This window comes from Chinchilla lanigera, unplaced genomic scaffold (assembly GCF_000276665.1).
Source record: "Chinchilla lanigera isolate Chin_1 unplaced genomic scaffold, ChiLan1.0 scaffold00034, whole genome shotgun sequence".
Taxonomy (NCBI): domain Eukaryota; kingdom Metazoa; phylum Chordata; class Mammalia; order Rodentia; family Chinchillidae; genus Chinchilla; species Chinchilla lanigera.
The window spans coordinates 11,427,884-11,448,365 of record NW_004955435.1 but is presented as its reverse complement, the minus strand read 5'-3'; the positions used below and the strand labels follow the sequence as shown (position 1 = coordinate 11,448,365).

Here is a 20,482-nt window from a genome sequence, read left to right as displayed (position 1 = left end):
TATGTCTTTTCGTAGTGTGGGTTCCCACACAACCAGTGTCATGCATGTCTTCACGGGTGGTGCGCTTTTGCATTGGAAACCACTGCATATTTAAGCCTTTTTTGCTTGAGTCAGGTCTCTCCCCAGTACAGTTTTGATGAGTTTAGCTATTAGATGCAGAGAATGCTGCTCTGTTTTGAACCTGTCTTTAAGGAGTGACTTTCCTCGTTTTTACAGATCGAACATAAGGCCAGACTATGCAGACTCCAATTTCCATGACTTCAAGATGCACACCTTCACTCGGGTGACGTCCTGCAAAGTCTGCCAGATGCTCCTGAGGTGAGCACCTCCAGCCTGTTTTCCAGTGGATGTGAACTGGTGTAACTGCTAAGAGCTACAGACTTTTCTGCCATTCTAGTCAAAATTTTCTCACGTGGGATTTTGCCTTCATGGTTTGAACTCAGCTGATCTTTGCTAGGCTGTGGAGAGGGACAGTTCCTTCATCAGCTCCTGGGAGGACGCCTCCCTCTGCTGAGGGCACTTTAATAGCGTTGTGATACATTTTTCCCCTTGTGAGCTAATGATTTCATATAGGAAGAATTTAGCACCTTTTAATATATCACTCTCTAATTTTACCTTTCAGAGGAACATTTTATCAAGGCTATTTATGTTTTAAGTGTGGAGCAAGAGCGCATAAAGAATGCCTTGGAAGAGTAGACAATTGTGGCAGAATTAATTCGGGGGGTAAGTTATGTTTATTGTTGGGATTCTGTTTTTAATGAGGGCATAAAACTTGCTAAATATAATTAAGGCCTAATTTACTCTTAGCATGTGTTTATTGTAACGTATCTTCTGCAAAACTCTCATTTTTAAGCCCAATTAGAAAATTGCTTAAAAATCATGTGACTTTTCTGCATGATTTTGTTTTGAACTGTTTAAAATCAGTTTGATTTTTGTATTCACCTTCGAGATGGAGAGAGTGGGATGGTTCCATGTCATCCGTTTCTTTAACCCTAACCCTAAACACTACTGTAACTGTACAGACATCGCTAATGCAAATAAAGAGCAACAAAAACAAAACAGGAAGATTTTCTTCTACCTTTAATTCTTAGTTTGCGTGTTTGCTTTCTTACATATTTAGCTCAGAATCGCTAATGACGTCCCAAGTAAACATCACACAGACTCACTTATGAATTGATGAATACATTGTCATTTTCTAGCATTCAACAAAGAACATATATTCTTTGGATTTTATGTCAATATTTTCCCCATAGTTTTTAAAAATAGTGCTCCATGGTTGCTCCGGGAGCTGGCTGGCAATTATGCATTCCGTAGCCTTTTGCCTCTCCGTGCTCCTCTTGGGCTCTTTCCCTTCTCTTTCTTTTCTGGGCTCTTTATTCTTTCTCTTTCTTCTCCTTTCTCTTTGTCCTTTTCCCCTGAGTTTCTCTGTGTTTTATCAATAAGACCTTTCAAAATCAGTAAAACTTTTTGAACACAAGAAAGGATCTTTAACAGCTTGAGTTCCAAAGGTAGCCATGTCAACCTTTGATTTTCCCAAAGGAAAAGGTGGACATTGAATTATTTTGGATAATGTGAGGAAGGGAAACAGAGAGTAGTTCGGTTCAGAGCTGAGTTCAGAAAATGGGCGGTTGTAGAAAAAGTGAATCGTGTAGAGGAATGAGATCACAGCACAGTCCCCTGACGGCGCTCCCTCAGTGGACATCGTAGCGGGCCCCGTGTGCCGTTCTCGGTGCTCGGCCTGGGTAGCTGCAGGAGCTGAAACCCTTGCGTTAGCTGAGCTCCTGCACTGTGCATTCCCTGCCTGGCTGCTGTGGCATCTTCCCATGTAAGTTCCTTCCAGCTTCAGAGCAGTCCTTCCCACTGCCGCTGGGGCCGGAGCACTCCTGCGCCTTCCTCAAGGTTGTGAAGTGAAAGAGCTGGGATTGTCTCTTACATCTGTCTAAAGGTCAGAAATGGCTTACAAGGCTGTAAACTAGAAAATTGCACATTATTACTGTTATCCTTTGTCTACTTGGTACAACTTATCACTTACCCTTCTGTGGCTCCATTTTTATGTGTCCCGTCTTATTGTCTCTTTGAGGATTAGCAGAGCCATGTTTTTGTCTGAGTACCACAGCCCTGCCTCGAAGAGTTGGAATCTGTCAAGGGCATAAAGAAATCCCGTTGTTAGCTTGGGCTCTGTGTCTTGCAGAGTGGAATATGGGAGAGTAGTGAATAGTCAAGCAGAGATGGTTGAAATCCTGGCTCTGCTATTTGCTGGCTACCTGAGCTTGGGGAGAATTGGCATAAACATCATGTGCTTTTGTTTGCTCATCTTCACAATGTACACTGGAGGATTATTGGAAGTTCCAGTGAGATCATAGTGACGCTTGCTGTGGTGCCAGGGGGTAATAAGAACTTGCTTTTCTAATCTAGAATTTTATCATGAGAAGCCAGGTTTTAAAGGATATGGTTGTAGTCTACATTTTTGTAGGTTTTATCGTCTGCAGGTAATGTAGATAGAAAAATTAGTAAGCACCAAACTTTAAAATGTTACACAAGTATGACTTGAAAAGATCTTAACAGTTCTGACTTTCATATTAAAAAAGTCAATAAGAACCAGTTTGCAGTTCCTAGTCTAGCAGGATAGAAGAGTGAAGCATACCCACTGTCTGCTCCTGGTCATTAGTTCAGGGCACTCTGCCTGCGGACGAGTCCTCTTTGGTCAGGTTTGATTCCTGGCTCCTCAGTTTACCTTCTGGGTGGCTTTGGACCCCCATTATTTAAACTTTTTAAGACTCCAGTTATTTAAACTTTATCAAATTTTATAATTTTAACTTCTTCCCTATAAAATAAGGATAATAATAGCACTCAGCTTTTACATTTTTAAGTAAATGCGTCGCGTCCAGTAAACACACTAGCATTATTGACTCATTCGGTGAAGTTGGCTGTGCTGCCATTCCTGTTTCACCGATGAGAGACCCAGGCTCAGATGTCAGCAGAGCCGAGACCCAAACCCAGGGAGCCCAGCTTCTGGTCTGTTCTTACTGCCGGCCCGTGCTCCCCATCGTGGGAATTAGCTGTGAGGATAATGCATCAGACGTCCAGTGCTGTACCTGTCCTCATAAACCATCATGTATTTACTTCTTTCTGTGAAAGAAGTGCTGAGAGGGAACCCGGTGTCCCCGGGGGACCACACCTGCTCACTCCCCACGGGAGCCCTCAGATCTCGAAGTTCTCAGGGCACACACCTTCAGAGAGAGAGGGCCCCTCTTTTAAGATGAGACATTTGGATCATAAAATTTGAAAATGAGGCAACAAAAAATAAGACTCTCACTGATTTGCAGATGAAAGGTGATGTTTGGTTACTCAGATGTCATCCATGAAAAAGTAACCCCAGTCTCTCCGCTCTGTTACATAGTTCATTATAAGGCAGGATAGAGGTTTTTGTGAAACTCTGATTAAATTTACAGTTTGGAATTTTGAACAGATTCCTTTGCACTGTTGATTCTGTCTTCCCTTTGCATCCTCACCTTGACCCCCTTTCCTCTCTGTTTTGCATACCTGTGTCTTTTCTCTGTCTTCTCTTCATGTCCTTTCCTGTTCGAGATTTTTGAAGAGACCAGTGACATTGAATTTTCATAGTCAGTTAATTAGCGGTATGAAATAAGACCTGCCTAGGAGGCTTCTCTTCTTCCCTTCAGATCAGGATTGTCTGAGTAGCCCTTGTAATAAAGGGGCCTTGTCTTCCGGGTGTTAGAGCTGTATCAGCAGTTTTCTCTTCCCCGTTCCCAAGCAGCTGTCCTCTGAAAGGTGGAAGTCATGGCATCCCATCCTCGTAGTCACCTTCCCTGTACTTGAATAAATAGTAACTGTGGGGAGTTTGAGGCTGATGGGTCTGATGTGAGTGTAATAGAATAGGTGCTATTTGTTGCTGTTGTTGTTGTTTTTTCCAGTACCGGGAATCGAACTCACGACCTTGCTCTTGCCAGGCAGGCTCTGTGCTGCTGAGCTAAATCCCCAGCCCCAGTAGGTGCTATTTTTGAGGCCACGGACAAGCCAGATTTTATGGACTCTTTAGTAGTCTGCCAGGAATCCTTGCATTGCTTAAGATTTCTGTAGATCTTTATTCCGGCACCCAGGAATCACTGCTTGCAGCAGTTCAGCAAGTAGTTTTCCGTGACTGTCACAGTATCTGGGGAGTGTGGGTGTGAGGAGGGCAGGAGGTAGGGAAGATACACTAGGAGCTGGAGACGTGGTCTGCTTGAACTGGGCTTTTGTATGGAGGCAGGTGTAGCATCTTTTCAGGAGAACTGAACTTTGAGAAATTCATTCCAGCAGGAAAATTTAAAGCACGTGGATGGTACTGATTCAAAGCAAACTCAAGTGTTTACATAATCCAAGTTCCCACATAAGTCATAGGTGGTTTGAAATTCACCCCAACTTTATAGCTCCAGTGCTTACCACAGCCAAACTGTGTTCTCAAGAGACAAAAAGATTCTGCCTGGGATAGTGTGAGTCAGGAAGCCACTTATAGGCCACAGAGCTACGCTGAATAGGAGCGATTATGTTGTGATACATACTGGATAGTTGGGGTAGGAAGCAGGCCCCAAAAGGGCAGCATGCCACCCTTACTCAGCAGTAGCTGCAGAAAGGATTGCAAAATGGAGAAGAGTCACTAACTGTACAAGATCATTTAATCCAAGGGTTAAAGGAAGGCAAAAGAACCTTCCATTCTGCCTTCTTCCTCTGGTGATCACACTCCAGGTTAACTTTCTGGATCTTTTTCTCTTATTTCACATCCATCGTATCTCTCTTGCTATCCTTTGGAGCTGTGGTTGCTTTCTCTGGCTTGGGCTTGCCTATATCTCAGGCAGATAAGGCTTCATCTGTACAGGTGACATCTCTGAACTCTGAATCTAGAATTCCTGTCCTCACGCTCCTTCTCTCCTAGGTGTCTTGTGTGACCTCGTACACCACGTATCTACAGCCAAGCCCCACTAGCCCTGTCGCTTTCCTGTTTTTTGTCTGTTAAAATGACTCCGTTCATACACTCACCCGAACCTTCATTTCATACATTAACCCCACATCTACTCCTATGGAGCTGCTATAGGTAGTAAATCTCATTATCTTTTGTTAAGAGCATTTCAAAAGTTTCCTGACTGTCCACTCTTAATCTCACTCCTACATAATTTCAAAAGTGATCTTCAAAAATCTGTTAAAGTCACGTATGGTTATGTCATTCTTTTGTTGACCATGTTGTCTGTTTCTAGCAGAGTATGTCCAAACGTTCCAGTGCGCATGAAGTGTTGCAGGCCATTGTCTCTGCCCTGTTTCTACCACAGCTCCCCCTCCCCAACCCCTAGTACAATTCTGTTTGCTCATAGTTCCTCAGCTTTTCCCATGTGTAAATATCTAAGTGTCTTCCTTTGTCTGTTTGGTAAACTGCTATTCAGTTTTGAATACTCTGTGAAAATGTTGCCCCTCCCTTTGAGAACATTTCCTCACACTGTCAACCTCTGGGCTTCTTCATCTGTCGGTCCTTGTGTGATCCTGGCTTTTTATAATTGCTCTTATCATAGCATCAATCTCATTTATTACAACTATCTCCTTGCTGATCTCTTCAGTTTAGTTCAGCTATAAGAACCACAGATAATTATTGTTTTGACCTCAGGAAAGACATGATGGTGTATTGATAAGCAAGTAGATAGATTTTCACCAAATCCATGCAAAGAAGAATGCGTAAAATGTAATATACCAGCGCCTCTGGGCCTTGAGAATCACTGTAGTCTTAGATCTAGAAGCAGCAGGTATGGGAGAGTGTACAAGTTTTGGTCCTATTCCTGGGGACACTAGAACTTGACTAAGTGGTGGACAAGTGCAGTAAAAACCTCACCTGAATCCCTGGTTGGTACCTTAAAAAGTAAGGGCAGAAGATTGGGTAGACATTGTACATCCCTTTGTAGGATTTATGCAAGAAAGCCTCTTGTCCGAAGCACTGATCATGAGGCTTTTGGCAGGGCACATCTAAGTTAGGTTAATAAGTACCAAGAAAGTTGAAGCAGTTCACATAACACTTGATGACAGAAATACCTCTTTCTGGAGGAATCTGCTTCCGGATCAGTCAACGCTATTTTAAAACTCTTGCTTGGCTCAGTTGCCTGCCTCTGAAATACACCCCGTTTCTCCTCATAGTTCCAAGGTAACCTTTCCTTTCCTTTCTACCTGAGCTCTTTGCCAATCATTAACTGCCCCTTGATCACTCAGTGATAGTCTGAATTAGGTTATTCTCTAATGAGCATATATGTGGGTTTAATTGATTTTGCAAGGGCAAGATATGTTTTGGTAACTAACAAACTCTCAGCTCCAATACCTTTCACGTGTGAAAGTCTCTCTCACACAGTTTCCTAGGGTTTAGTGGTCCCTCAAGAAATGGCCTGGGGTGTAGGCCGATTCTATCTACAACTCTGCTAGTATGCCACATGGTATTCAAGGCTGCAACTTTTTAGACCCACAGCCTGGAAATTAGCAGGGCTATTTCTGGTCACTGCCAATCGCTAAAACTAGTTACACACCCTCAACAGAATTATAAGGGAAACTGGACACTGTCGTGGTATACAAGGATTACTTGGTGAACATTACTGTCTTTGCTGCTTTTACTTCACCTAGTAGGTTGCACACTCCTTCACTAGAGGAAGGTTCTCCATTTTGCCTATCCTTTCTGCAGCTACTGTTGAGTGAGGGTGGCGTGTCGCCCTTTTGGGGCCTGCTCGCTATCCCAACTATCCAATCCAGCCATCCTTCAGTTTTATGTTTCACAGAAATTGCGCATTAGCCACGATGGCAAGGCACCTTCGGTATCTGTACTGGTAATTACTTTTCTGTGGCCCCTGTTGCGACAGTCAGTCTTCTGTGTCCAGTATTTCTACTCTAGTACAGTGCTTGAAGATATTACAGAATGTGGCTAAATATTAACTGTTAAGTATTTCTTTTCTTTTTTTTTTTTTTTTGGTTTTTCTCCGGTACCGGGAACCGAACTCACGACCTTGCGCTTGCCAGGCAGGCGCTTTTGCCGCTGAGCTAAATCCCCAGCCCCAAGTATTTCTTTTCTTATGGAAGTTAGCCTTCTTAGGATATTGTCTTCATCTTTTATATTTCATGTACTATACCCTGTAAATCTTTGCGAGTCTTCACTCACCCAGGGGATTGTAATTATTCAGTAAATATGAAGTGCATTTCTGAGTGAAGCAATCCCTTCATTTAGTACACAACCATGACAGAATATTAATTTAAATCCACTTGAAGTATGAAAAAGTATGCTGTTTACTTTTCTTATAAGATAAACTGTACGACTTGGGAACTGAAGGTTGGTTGATTAGTTTGTCATTGCATCTGAGGATTTGTGTGGTTAGAAGTAAAGGGCAGGCAGTTCCACGCTCTCTTTTTAGTTGAACTTGATTTGACTCCTTCACATTTGTCAAAACCATCCTGTAATCAACACATACCTGACTCTGAAATGGGTGCCAAAACTCCAACATTAATAAGGCACACTTATGGTCTCCATTGTACGGGTCTCTCTCAACAAGTTACTGCAAAGCTGATAGAGTTCTAGGGTGACGTTTCCCTCTCACAGTACACCACTATCACGGGCTAATCCTAGACTCCAACCTTTGGGGACAGTAAGTCCTCCCCCCAAGATAAAATATGGCTAATCTCCTTCCTCTTGTCCCCTTCCTAGCCTGACAATGATCAATATAGCTTGCTTTGAATCTTTACAGTCTAATCAAAGGAAGTAACATTGAGAGACAAATACTGCTGGAGCCGACAACTTTGCTTTAATACATCTTTCCCTTTTGTGGCAATGTAGGCCTCAGCGTCTCTAATATTTAACTGAGGCAGATCCCCACTTGCTTTTCTGCTTAATTGTTCTTCTGTCCAGTCCAGCTGTTATTCCTGCTGCTGCTACTATAGCCCTCTGTCATTGGAGGACGTTTGCCTTGGTATTCTGCTGTTCTAATCTTGCAAGATTGCTACCTAGAACTGGGATCCCACATTGGCACCCAAAATAGGCTTTTTTTAAAAAATAAATAATATTGCATATTTTTGCATAAGAGATAAACTTTTGGTGTATAATTTTATTTTAGCTTTCTGCCACAAGGGATTTTATCACATTACTTTTAAATGAACTGAGCCATGATCATTGATTTCATTAAAAAAAGACTTTGGTTCTATTTAATGGTACTTAAAAACTTTTGTATAAGTTATTAGTTTTTAACTTATCAAGACAATTTCATATTACAAAGTAGTAGTTACTATTCCTTCCGTTTAACTATTTGAGTCAGTTTAATGACACAGACTTTTATGATGCACCATTATTTAGTACAGTGAATTGTAAACTATTGTATGGTTAGGTTCCTTTTCAGCTCCGAAAATGTTTTGAAATCAGATCCTCTTTTCAAGTATTTTTATGGTGTATGATTCGTTTTTTCTTCACGGTAATTGCTATAGATTTGAGTAGTGAATACAGCATCTGTTCAACTTCCTCCAAAATTTGATCAGTCCAGCCATCCTTCAGTTTCATGTTTCACAGAAATTGCACATTAGCCATGATAGCAAGGTACCTTCAGTGACTATACTGATAATTACTTTTCTTTGGCCCCTCTTGCGACAGTCTTCCTGGACATTGATTTGTTCAATCTTAAGAAGTAGAACTTTGGATAAGATATAAAGCAAATTGTGTAATGTATAAGCCAAGAGGCACTGGTGTTGAAAAAACAAACATAGTAAGACTGAATTCTGTGTTTAAACAAGTGAATTCTGCACTGTGAGCCTAACCCCTTGGTGAAAATCATCCCTCTTCCACAAATATGCACACACTGAGCTCTGCTGGCATAGGAGACAGAGTTTTGCAAATGCTCCAGAGCACCTCTGTAGCACCACTTCTGTGGATTACATTAAACCAGTTGGGACATGATGAAAGAGTGCAAGGTATAAACCCCTCAAGGGCCTGTGAATCACCATCTAAAGAGGTTCTTGAAAGGGTAAGAGCATGTTACAGTTTGATCAATAGGAGCCGGAGAAGCAGGCTGCAGGGTAAAGACAAGTTGAGGATTAAAAACTTTGAGAAATTTGAAGAATTGAATTCTTATTTCAAGAAAGTTCTCAAGAGAAACACACAGGAGAGACAGAGAGAAAGAGACAGAGGGACAGACACACAGAGAGAGAGAGAGAGAGACTGACTCAGACTTTGTCATCAATTCTGAACCACCACCTTTTATTCTGGGTCAAAACTTAGCCAAAGAAGATACGGTGATAACCAGCTTTTATCTTCCCAGACCTAATGCTTACCTGTGGCACTCGTAGAGTTTTCTAGAGGTCCAAGTGCCTGCCGTCATAGTTTTAAGTGGATACCAGGAGGAAATACAGGATGGGGTTGCAGATTTCCAAATTAGATCAACTTTTCCATAGAATACCTCATAAAAAGGGATTCTTGTTCCCTTTTGACAGCAGAATGGACTTTTACTTTGAAATATGTATAAAATTTTGTTACAGTTTAGTGTTTCCTTCGTTGCTGTTATTTTACTGTTGAAGAAACCACTGCATTAATTGGTCATCAGAATTAAAATTATGTTTGTAAAGGAGATAATTCAGTTTAATGGTATGGCCAGTGCTGCAAGTTCAAACATGTAAAAACAAAAGAATCTGGCTAAGAATTTCTGAAGCCAGAGCAGACTCTGATACACATCATACCGTGAGAAAGGGCTGTGTAAAACACCGAGACTGTCCCGAGCCGCTCCTTCTGTGGGGTACTCTGCAAGGGCACGTCGGTGTGCTGACTGCCCTGTGCCAAGTCCGTGGAAGCGGCCGGCCTCTGCCCCGGGGAAGAGGGTAGATGTGGGTGGAGATGTGATGGCAAGAAAAGGGAAAATAGAAGCCTTGCCTAAGGACTTGTGCCCTTTGCGGTGAAGTCACACCCAGCACTAAGCCCCTTTGCATTTTCCCTACTTGGGGACTTTGCCAGGAGTAGCTCTCAGTGCGTCCAGTGTGAAATCTGAGAAAAGCTGAGTCTCTTGATCAGACACCAAGTGAAGAAAGAAAGTGGGAAACAATGGGGCTGGGGATTTGGCTCAGCGGCACAGCGCCTGCCTGGCAAGCGCAAGGTCGTGAGTTCGATTCCCGGTACCAGAGAAAACTCCCCGCCCTGCCCCCCCCCAAAAGAAAGTAGGAAACAGTGAGAAGAGGGGAAAATGAAGGAGAGGGAGCTGAATGAGGTAGTCAGCCCAGTCCACCTTGTTGCTCACCCGTGCATGCCTTGCCTGAGCCTCATGACCCCCATGCTGTGACTGATCCTCACGTAACTTCCCGCCAACCCCTGCACAGTCAGTTATGGAGAGTCTGCAAAAGAGGGTCTCCTGTTCTGTGTCTCATTCTCTGGTGAAGACATGCAAGTGCTGCATATAACAAGATCCCTGCCTTGCATACCGTCATTTCCTCTCCCTGAGGCACATACCAACGACCCTGAGGAAGCTGGATGTGACAGACTTCCACCACACGGGGCGATCATAGCTTTTATGCCACAAATAACACTTTTTTTTTTTTTTTTTTTTGGTTTTGGTTTTTTCTCTGGTACCGGGAACCGAACTCACGACCTTGCGCTTGCCAGGCAGGCGCTTTGCCGCTGAGCTAAATCCCCAGCCCCCAAATAACACATTTAAAGCATATCATAAAAGACATCCTTCACAAGGACATAGAAACACTGCTATGCAAAGAACCAGGAAACAACAAGATATTTTTAAATTGAAATTAAAGTGCATATTCATTTATGGATGCTAAACCCCAAAGATCTGTGAATTCTCCATTTTTAGAGCTTTCTGGAGGTCTTCCACATTTTTAAAAGTCACCAGCTTAGAGGTCACCTTGAATGATCAAAACTTTCCTAGTGCTCTTGGATGGAAAGCTGAAACTGGCCTCCTGTTGGTGCTTCCTGCAATTTATGATTCCCAGTTCAGGCTCGAATACACCAGTAGGAAAATAAATAAGATTAGGGCTGTACTGGAATATGTAAGTCTTTTAGGGAAAACCAGTAAAACAGGTATCCTAGCTGCCCTGTTCTGAGTTGGAGTCAGCCAAAGGCTACATTTATGTGCTCTTCCCAGCCAGCCCTCTTAGGCAGTCTTTCTTCTGAGACATTGCATAGTTTTAGTGGGGAGGGAAAGAAGATGTGAAATAACTTCTTGTCCGGGAATACTGCATGGTAAAGGCTAACGGCAGGCCTAGCAAAGATGCCTTCATAGAAGGCAGACAGTTTTCCGGGAAAACCAGGGTAGTGGGGTTTGAAATTAAGAAAGGAATGAAGATTTAGCTTTTTCTGCAGAAAGGTGACTTTCTTATCCTTGGATCTTTCATTTCCATTAATTGGAGTAGTCCTGTAAAGGGGGGAGGGCGCCCACAACCTCCAGTTCCTTGCCCCAGGCAATCTCTGTCAAGCGGTGTGTGACTGCTGGTCAGGTATCCTGCTGTGTTTCCTTGTGAACTCCGGCCAGCCACAGGGCTTCTTCCAGCCTTTTAAAGAAACATCTTACACTGAGGTCCCATTTACGCCTGCGTTACTGACCCAGTATCTCTCTCAGGTATATCTGTCTTCTAAGATTCTTCTTTAGAGGGTCGTTTGAGATGAGAAAAGTATGGGTGTGCGCTCTGTGCAGGGAAGGGTCTTTGCTAGGTCTAGAGAAGCTGTAACACATACATCTAGATGCTTCCAGATGTGGGAAAGAAAGCAAAAACACTGTCCACCGTCTGCCCTCTGTAGCCTGTGCTCCTACTCGCTGAATGATCCTTTGCCTTTCAACCAGATTGCTTACCTGCAGACCCAGGGCCCTTTATAACTGTTAATCAAATGTGGAACTAAAACTTACTGAAGGGGTGTTGCTCCTATTCACTGAGAGGTTAAATAAGGATGAAAGGAAAATTAGTTTTGGAATCAAATGTTGGCTCATTATTTTAAATTCATCTTTTAAATTAATCTGTATTTTCCCCCGAATTAAAAATAGGAATTATAGCTGCTTAATAGAAAAGGATCATAGGAAATGCTGTGCTGTTTTCAGTGTACATTTGTAGTCAATGCAATGCCTGTGTGACTTAGTGCGTTGAAATTCTTAAAACATCGTGTGTTGAAAGAAGGCTTGCATCTAGCTATCATGCATTTAAATTTAGTGCAGGCTCTTGTTTTAAGGAGTTTTATGTGGTTAAATTGACATTGCTTAATAAACGATTGAATAAGTTAAGCATAACTTAGAAGTCATTTAGAAGTATGAGTCATTTTCCTGACAAGCCAATAAGGTAAGAGAACCAAAGTTGCAAAACAATTACTAGCCTAGCCGAGGGACCCTGGAAATATATTACGGGTATCAGTTAAGAAAACAAAGCAGCAGTGTTTTGCCATGCTGCAAAGAACAAGCTAAGGTTGCTAACCAGACCAAGTAACTGCACTGACAATGCCAATTTTTACATTTGTTTCAGAACAAGGGCCGCTCAAACCACCGGAGGTAAGATTCACATTTAAAAATGTTTTATATAACCTTTGTATGGCTAACTGAAGCAGTCTTGAGCTTCTACAATTTTTAAATGTGCCTTTTAGAATGGACAGAGAAGAATAGAAATGGAGACTGCTTGTGAATGAAAGGAATAGTTAAATAAGAGGAATTTTCAATGCAAAATAGGGATATGTGTCTGACACTGTGTGTGCAACAGGAGGGCTTGTGCAGAGGGAAGGCATGGGTATCTCCTGTCGTGAAACGTGCTACTGCCCTGGCCGGGAAATTCTAACGTCTAAGTGTGTTGTTTCATATTTCTAGTAGTTTTCCATTGAGAGCAAACATGATTAGTGCTATGTCCTATGACCCCAGTCAGTATCTTATGACCTGCTGCTTTGGTTTAGCAGTGTAACTCCTAATGTCTTAGAAATATGTGATCTCTTAGCTCTCACAATAAGTTTAGTTTAAAAAGTACAAAAGAATGAAAAACATGGCTGATTCTACGTCAGCATTGCTTTCAACAAAAATTAACAAATTTTTCACTGTATCCTGGAAAAATACCATAACACAACCTTTGAAAGTAATACTAGAGCAGAGAAGAGTAAAATGTAAAATGTGTATTTTTCATTCCATGAACCAAAAAAAGGGTCCAGTCACTGGACAGTTAAATGTGTATGTTTCATTACATGAACAACAACAACAAAAAGTTAACAGTGGAGAATTTTAGAATAAAACAGTGACAAAACTGTTTACCAAATTATTTTAACATGTGCCATTTACCTCTCTTTCAAAGTGCTGTCAATTTCCAGCACCAAATCAAACAAGAAAATCAAAAACAATGTTTTAAATGAGGTAGCATTTATATAGTTGATAAAAGTAATGAAACATACAGCAAGATGTCATATGAAACACTGACTTCTACTTTTTTTGCGTGAGCACACCATGTGTACAAGCAGGGCGTTAAGAAAAAATGTGGTGTACAGGAGCTCATGGTATATCCCGCTGTTCAGTGAATTTTAGAATCTAGACTCCACAGTTAATAGAATCTTTAGATCTAGAATGTGGCGTGTGCTTTAGAATCTAGGGTCTGCATCAAGGAAAGCCTAACAAGATTGGTTTTTAAGCCACCTAAGCCCTGTTAGACTACAATAAATTAACCTAAATTTTCTCCTAGCGTTTTCCTCGTCAGGTAAAGTTTTTCCTGAGGGCTGACAGTCTTTTCTTCCAGCAGAGCCAACCCTGGCAAAGCAGCTTTTTTCACTTCTCTCTCACACCGTTCCTAGGTTATTGAGACAGATTCCTTGTACAGCTCTCAGGTTTGACTCAGTGTAACTCACACTTACCTATTAGATATCTATATGCGTGACTTTCTGAGAATGATAGTTTCATTTTATTTTAATAAGGTGATACGAAGTGGGTGTATTTACAGAAAGAAAATGTGCTAAAAGAAGTTTAGTAATTTTCACATGATCTTAAATAATTCTCTCAGGCTCTTTTATACTTTTAAAAGTTAGAAATATACTTATTCATTAAAAATTAATTGTCACATTAATTTTTATATGTCTCATCAATTTGTAGTGATCTGCTTAAGTTTTGAATATGTGTTATTTTAGTTAATTAATGTGTGACTGCACTAAAAATCCCTGCTTTGGATGGAAAACTACGGTATACTCTGAGGCTGGCCAATTTACTCAGGAATTTTAGTTGATTTAAGGAAGAGGAATAGGAAAGAACGTTAGGAAGAGTCTTTTCACCCCATACCAAATGTGGGTGCTCTCAGGAGTGTCCTTCCCCAAGGAAACGATGAGGCCCTTCTTGTCAGCTCTGTGATTTTAATTTTTTCCCTCAACTCAAGGATATTTTTTCTCTCCTTGTAGTGGTTTAGCTTTCTCTTCCATTTCCCTTTTGATAGGCATGATTGTGAATCTTCATTTTTAATGACAACCTTCATTCTCGAGGTATAGGTCAGTATTCCATAGCCATAGATGCATCCTCACAGCCAGCCTCTGGTGGACTTCCCAAGCTCCCACTGACCCCAAGAAGCAAGTTGTCCATTGCATATCTATTTAGCTGCATTAAATCCACTCCTTAATGTAGTTTAAAGCAGAAGAATCAGCGCTTGCTTTTTTACAGCGAATGAAGCTTTGCTTGTTTTGTTAGTATAACCACAAAGAATTTTTCCCCGCAAAAGAGCTAAGAAGACAGATTCTTAGATAATGAAAGTACTTTTTTTAAAAAAAACAAAGACAAGGTAACAGGTAGTGAAGCAAGAAATAATTACCCAGTGCTTATAAAATTCCCTTTTGTCCCCCCACCCTGCAGGGTAGATCAAAGCAGATTGCAAAGGCTCTGGAGGCTGATTCTCATGGTCTGTGTAGCTGTACCTGAGAACTCCCCTGGGCAGCTACTAGATTTGTCCTTCTCACCTTCCTCGCTCCTGCTTGTTGGGGACGAGGACCTACCCGATTCGTCCTGGGATTTTCAGAATACAAATCAGGAAGGGATGGGGATGACAGAATGACAATTGAGTTTTGCATTTTGAAGTTGTTTGGATATGCTCATTTTTACAGTATACTTTTTGTGTTATAAATTACAAAAAAGATTCTCAAATGCTCCAAATGTACTTGATCTAAGTAGCTAAATTCTGTCATATTTAAAGTTTTTCTTTTTTAATACACAGTTCATTCCACTGCTGACCTTTTCTGTAAAAAGTTTCTGTTTTCAGAATGACTGATTTTCCATGATTTTTCAGAATGAAAAGCCTAAAACATAAACAGTATGGCAAATGCCTACAGTCCCAGATATTCTGCAGATTGAGGAAGGAGGTTCCCTTGAGTCCAGGAGTTTGGGCCCAGGCTGGGCAACATGTCTGTCTTCAAAATTAAAAAAAAGTTGCTGAGCATGGTGGCACACACCTGTAATCCCAGCACTCGGGAGGCTGATGCAGGAGGATCGTTGCAAGTTCAAGGCCAGCCTGGGCTACAAAGTGAGCTCAAGGCCAGCCTGAACTGCATAGCGAGACCCTGTCTCAAAAAGACAAAAAAAAAAAAAAAAAGTCAGTAAGTTAGTAGTAAGGTTTATCCTTTGTGTAAATTTAAACTTTCGAAAAAGTTTAATTCCACAAAATTAATAATAGCAATAATATGCTATCACGTAATCTGTGACATGTGGCAAAAACTGTTTCAAACACTTGACGTAAATTACCTGATTTAATTTTCACCACCGTTTATGTGAAGTGGTACTATTACATCCCCTTTTTATGGATGAGCAAACTGAGGCACAGAGACACACTGAATTTGAACTTAGTCTTAGTTTCCAATCTGCATGCTTAACTGTGCAGTGTTGCCAATTTTAATCTTAAGGTACTAAGAGAGTTGCTCTTGAACTTATGTTCGCTTTTTCCCATGTTGAGTTTGTAGTTTCCAAGTGCTGTAATGCTGGTTTGGGGATCCTAGGATGCAGATCAAACAAAAGGTTGAATTTTCTTCCTGGATCCCCAAACTTTTGAAAATAGGAGATACAGTAAGATCTGTGTAAAGACACTTTCTGTGGTATTTTAAGAAGATTGTGGGATATGCAGACCCTGAAGAGTGTCAAAATAGCCATCATTATATATTTTCCTGCTGAAAATACTGTCAGTAGTGTAGTTCAACATCCTTATGTAGAGAGCTTCAAACATTTGTATAAAATTTCAGGTAGTTTTTTTTTTCTTTGAAAGTTTTCTTTCATGTTATCCAATGCAAATTGTATCATGGTTCTTCTTTTGGCGGCCTGGCGGCCGAGAGGCCCAGCGTAGCTTTTGCCTCTTGTAGCCACTCTCTGTATTGTACCTTTTCCAGTACAACAATCCATCTTGCTCGACAGAGCTTCACATGCTGATTTTAATGATCCTGCTAGTCTTTTACATATCCATTTTGAAAGTGTTTGTGGTAAAGGTAAAAATTATATTTTTAAAGTTTTGCCAGTTTTCTTTCACCTGAGAACCCAAGAATTTGCTGGATGTGGCTTTGAGACCCCCAGGAAAAGTAAAGACTCCATTTCAGACATTGAAGTTGTGAATGAAAACATGAGAAGGAACCCTGCGAAAATTCGTGGCTAATGTGTGCTTAGCAAACCTAGTGTGCTCTGAAGGAAACCAGGTCTTTACACACAGCACAAAGCCGACACACCTACAAAGAAAAATTGCCTTTGTGAAAACCTGAATTATATGGTGGTCATAGACTCAATTTCTTATCCAGTTGTATAATAAAAGGTAAAAAATCAGGTCCTTGTTAGTGAGATTACTACAGTTCTTAGGTGGCAATGAGTTAATGGCTTATGAAGTCAGATGTGTGAGCATGCATTTTCTGTAAGTTTTATAACGTACACTGTCTTAGGGAATCATTTTCTATAACAGTTTGCTTTCTTGCCCTCCTAGCCCCACCTTGCATGTCAGTTTGGGTTTTTTTTTTGGGGGGGGGTTGTTTTTGTGGTTTGTTTGTTTGTTTGTTTTAACAGGGTGTAATTAAAACACCATTTTTACTTAAGTGTTGGCTAAAATCAGAGCTTCAGATCTTCGTTTTGCATTTATTTGCCTTCATTGGTCTCTGGTTGTCAGGCTCCAGCTATGGCTGAATTAGAGGTTTATTAGGTCAGTTTAAGGCTACTGCTAATGTTTTTGCTGGAGATATTTTCCCACCAAGAGGGCTGCCCGCGCTTTGCTCTCCTCTTTCTTGTACTGACAATGACTTGAAAAACAAACAGGCAACTACTCTGAGGGTAACACTACGTAATACAACAACCATTGTTAATTTTCTGTCTTTTTCAAACTCCATTGCTTTTATTGCTTTTGTGTTGTTTTGCTTTTGTCTTTGTTTTTGCTATTTTGTTTTTGTTCTTTTCCCTTTAACATAAAATTTTTAAAAAAGGAAAAACAAATAAGCAAACAACCCCCTGCCAGAAAACCTGGGATTCAATATCTGGAGTTAGGAAACAGAAATACTTCTTTTTCTTAGTGTTATATTAGAAGTTCATCAAATATATTAGCAGTTCATCAAATATAATGATGTTCAAGTGGAAGACCTGTTTTAAAATGTTACAAAAGCAAACTTTAAAACCATATTTTGTTCAAACTGTCATGCTTTTAATTGGAAAAAAATCAGCATTCCTTGTCCTTCCACAGTAAAAGAGTTAATGTAATTTCATAATGCTAAATAACCAAAACATGTTTGTTTTGCCTTTCTGCACAGAAACGAGCCAATGGACTCCGAAGAACTCCCAGACAGGTGGATCCAGGTGTGTTTCGAAGTATACATTCTAGAATGACTGCAGTTAAGTGATTATGAAAGTTTATGGGAACTGCTGTAGAGAGTCAGGCATGTTGTTGGCCTTTGTTCTCCATAGTCTGGTACAAATGCCGTGCGGCCGGGAGGTGAAGGTCTGAACTGTAAATCATTCACATGATGAGTAACCCCCAGTACCACGTTCTCTGCAATCAACAGTTGAGCTGGTTATTCACTTACTGAGCAGCCTCAGGGTGCCTGGTTAATGCTAACATTTCCAGAAATCTCCCTCTACTCCGTCTTGGATCTGATAAGAAAACTACCCAGCAGACTAGTACTTTAAAAAATCAACAGTTTCTAAGGGATTAGGGGACAGCATACAACTGGTGGCCTCCCCTTGTGGGAAAGTTTCTTAGTCCTGTAGACAGTTTTATAACAGAAGCATGATGTAAAGGACTTTGCAAACACGTGTCCTTTCTGGAGACCAATGAATTATCTACAGAAAATATTCAGTTATGTTCTGTTTAACTTTGTGAGGTTTACCCTGTCATTATGTTAGTATAATTACATTTTTTCACTCACTAAGCAGTGCTTTCCACAGTTTAATTACCAAATATTTTGCTTTGTACAGGATTCTACTATTAGAGGTAAGAGGCATTCTCAAGGGATTTCAAATATATGAACTTGACAGTAACTCAAGTGGATCATGAAATATAGAATAGCCTTGCTGAGAAATAATCTGGATTATGTGTTTTGTTTTGTTCTGTCATCATAAGCAGTGTTCACCTAGTTGTAAAGTTTAGTTTTCAAAGCCTTATAGCTTTCAACTGAAACCACACCCATGGTAGCCCTGCCAGTTTATGAGCTGTCTGAGATTTATAGGAGCTTTGTTGCCTCTGGCTAGAAATTGCTTCACTTGTATCCTGAGATCAGTTTAAATCTTCTAACTATAGAACAAAAAAATTGAGGTCATTAAAAAAATAAGATTCTGGTTTGTTTTTTAATAGTTCTTACTTTCTCAATACAAAACCCTTTGCAGAGGATTCTAAAATAATATTTAGAAGTGACTTAATATTCTACTTAATAGGAGTGTATGACTATGAACGTATTTTTTATTTTGTGTAAGTTATATTCTACTTCACAAAATAGGCTAATCTTCATAAATGTTATTTTAAATGGATCATTTCTTTCTTCTATGGGCATTTTTATTTAGACCAGTCCCCTCCATGGAAATGCATTTCTATATTTATGGTAAATCGGTAGGAGCACATTTAACTCTTAGCAATTTATAGCAACCATTTTTAGAGTCTCATATTATTTAAAGGAAAATATAGTCAATTCACAGATTATAAATATGGCCAAATAGACCATTAATAAAATAAATTCATACGTCTTTCTCCTAAAGGTGATGCTTTGTATAGGTATAACTCTTCAGCTATTTCTGTTTGTTCGAAGATTTTAGAACTTCCTGACACATTACCTCACAAAGGCAAAAGAAGTGCTGCTGTATGCTATGTTCACAAAACATATATAAAAGGGTTTCTCATTAGGTGTAATTAATTTACATGATGGTATTTCGCATTTTTCCATATTTAAAAATTAGACGATGCTCTGGCTATTGAAGCTGTTGATGAGATAACAACCATTTTTCCCTTTAGCCCTCTTTGAGTTACCCTTGAATCCTACGGAAAAGGCTTGGTTGATTTGTGCATCTCTGCCTTTTTCTGCTGGTAAACTGTGAAGCTTCTTTTCAGAGTTAACCCCCGCCTAATGAGCATGTCCTGCTGCTGCTGCGGCCCTCGATGAGCAGGTTTGCACAGGTGTAGACAGGTGTTTTATTCAAGATGTTTAAACACAGGATTGGTACCACTGAGACTGCGTGGACGAACTGCTTCCCGAAGTTCCTTTGAATTTGGGTTATTTTCCCTCTTTTTAGCTAAAGTAATTGACATCACTGAGTGTGCTAGTACACTGACTGCTTTCCAGGGTCTCACTAGGGCGGCTTGTAGGCAAAAAAAAGGTGAAGCCAGGTGTAACTGCTCCGTCAGGCTTGAATTTCAGAGCTCTGTATAAATGCAAATTGTACAGCTTTTCCATAGGCCCTTTTGTGTTGGGAAAGAACTAAATATAAATGCATAGTTCTGTGGGGTTGTAGGTGCTGAGCAGACATTTGTCACGTGAATTAATGAATGACTCTATGCTTTTTCTGACGGTCATGGCCCTTTTGCTTTTTCAGCCCTATTATTAATGTACCACCCCATCATATAGTGGTGGAAAGTATGGCTCTGAGACTTTGTCATGGCAGGGAACTGGACTTAGCTGTTTACTTGTTTGAAAGACATCCATCAGTTTTTTTCTTTCTCTGTTTTGCAGTGTCCTTTTCTGTAAAAGGAGACTGGTACATCCATGTTAGAAAGTTGGTACAGCATTACAAGATTTAATACACGGGAAGTACTTTTGAAAGTGCCCAGTATATAGTAAATGCTAATTGGTAGCAATTATTACACTAATTAATTTATATTAAAGAATATTATTTACTGTTGAACCTTTTGTCATGTGGAGAATCTATCATACATGCCAGTTGTTTCCTTGCAAAAGGAACTTGAATTTTATATTGAATTTCCACTGAAGTAAGGTGTTAGGTAATCATAGACATTCTCAGATTTGCTGTTTTTCCACATTACCTGCTGGCTTTCATGGTCCTTTGCT

The 20,482-nt window shown here is 40.4% G+C and overlaps 1 protein-coding gene across 1 annotated transcript in view; it reads left to right on the top strand.

Annotated features, from left to right (window-relative positions):
• Positions 1-20,482, top strand: part of Vav3 (vav 3 guanine nucleotide exchange factor) — a 272,134-nt gene that overhangs the window by 150,678 nt on the left and 100,974 nt on the right. Inside the window, exons 15-18 of the mRNA XM_013516527.1 lie at positions 217-318; positions 623-723; positions 12,499-12,524; positions 17,741-17,786. Coding sequence (XP_013371981.1) covers positions 217-318; positions 623-723; positions 12,499-12,524; positions 17,741-17,786 — 275 coding nt within the window. The remainder of the gene's footprint in view (positions 1-216; positions 319-622; positions 724-12,498; positions 12,525-17,740; positions 17,787-20,482) is intronic.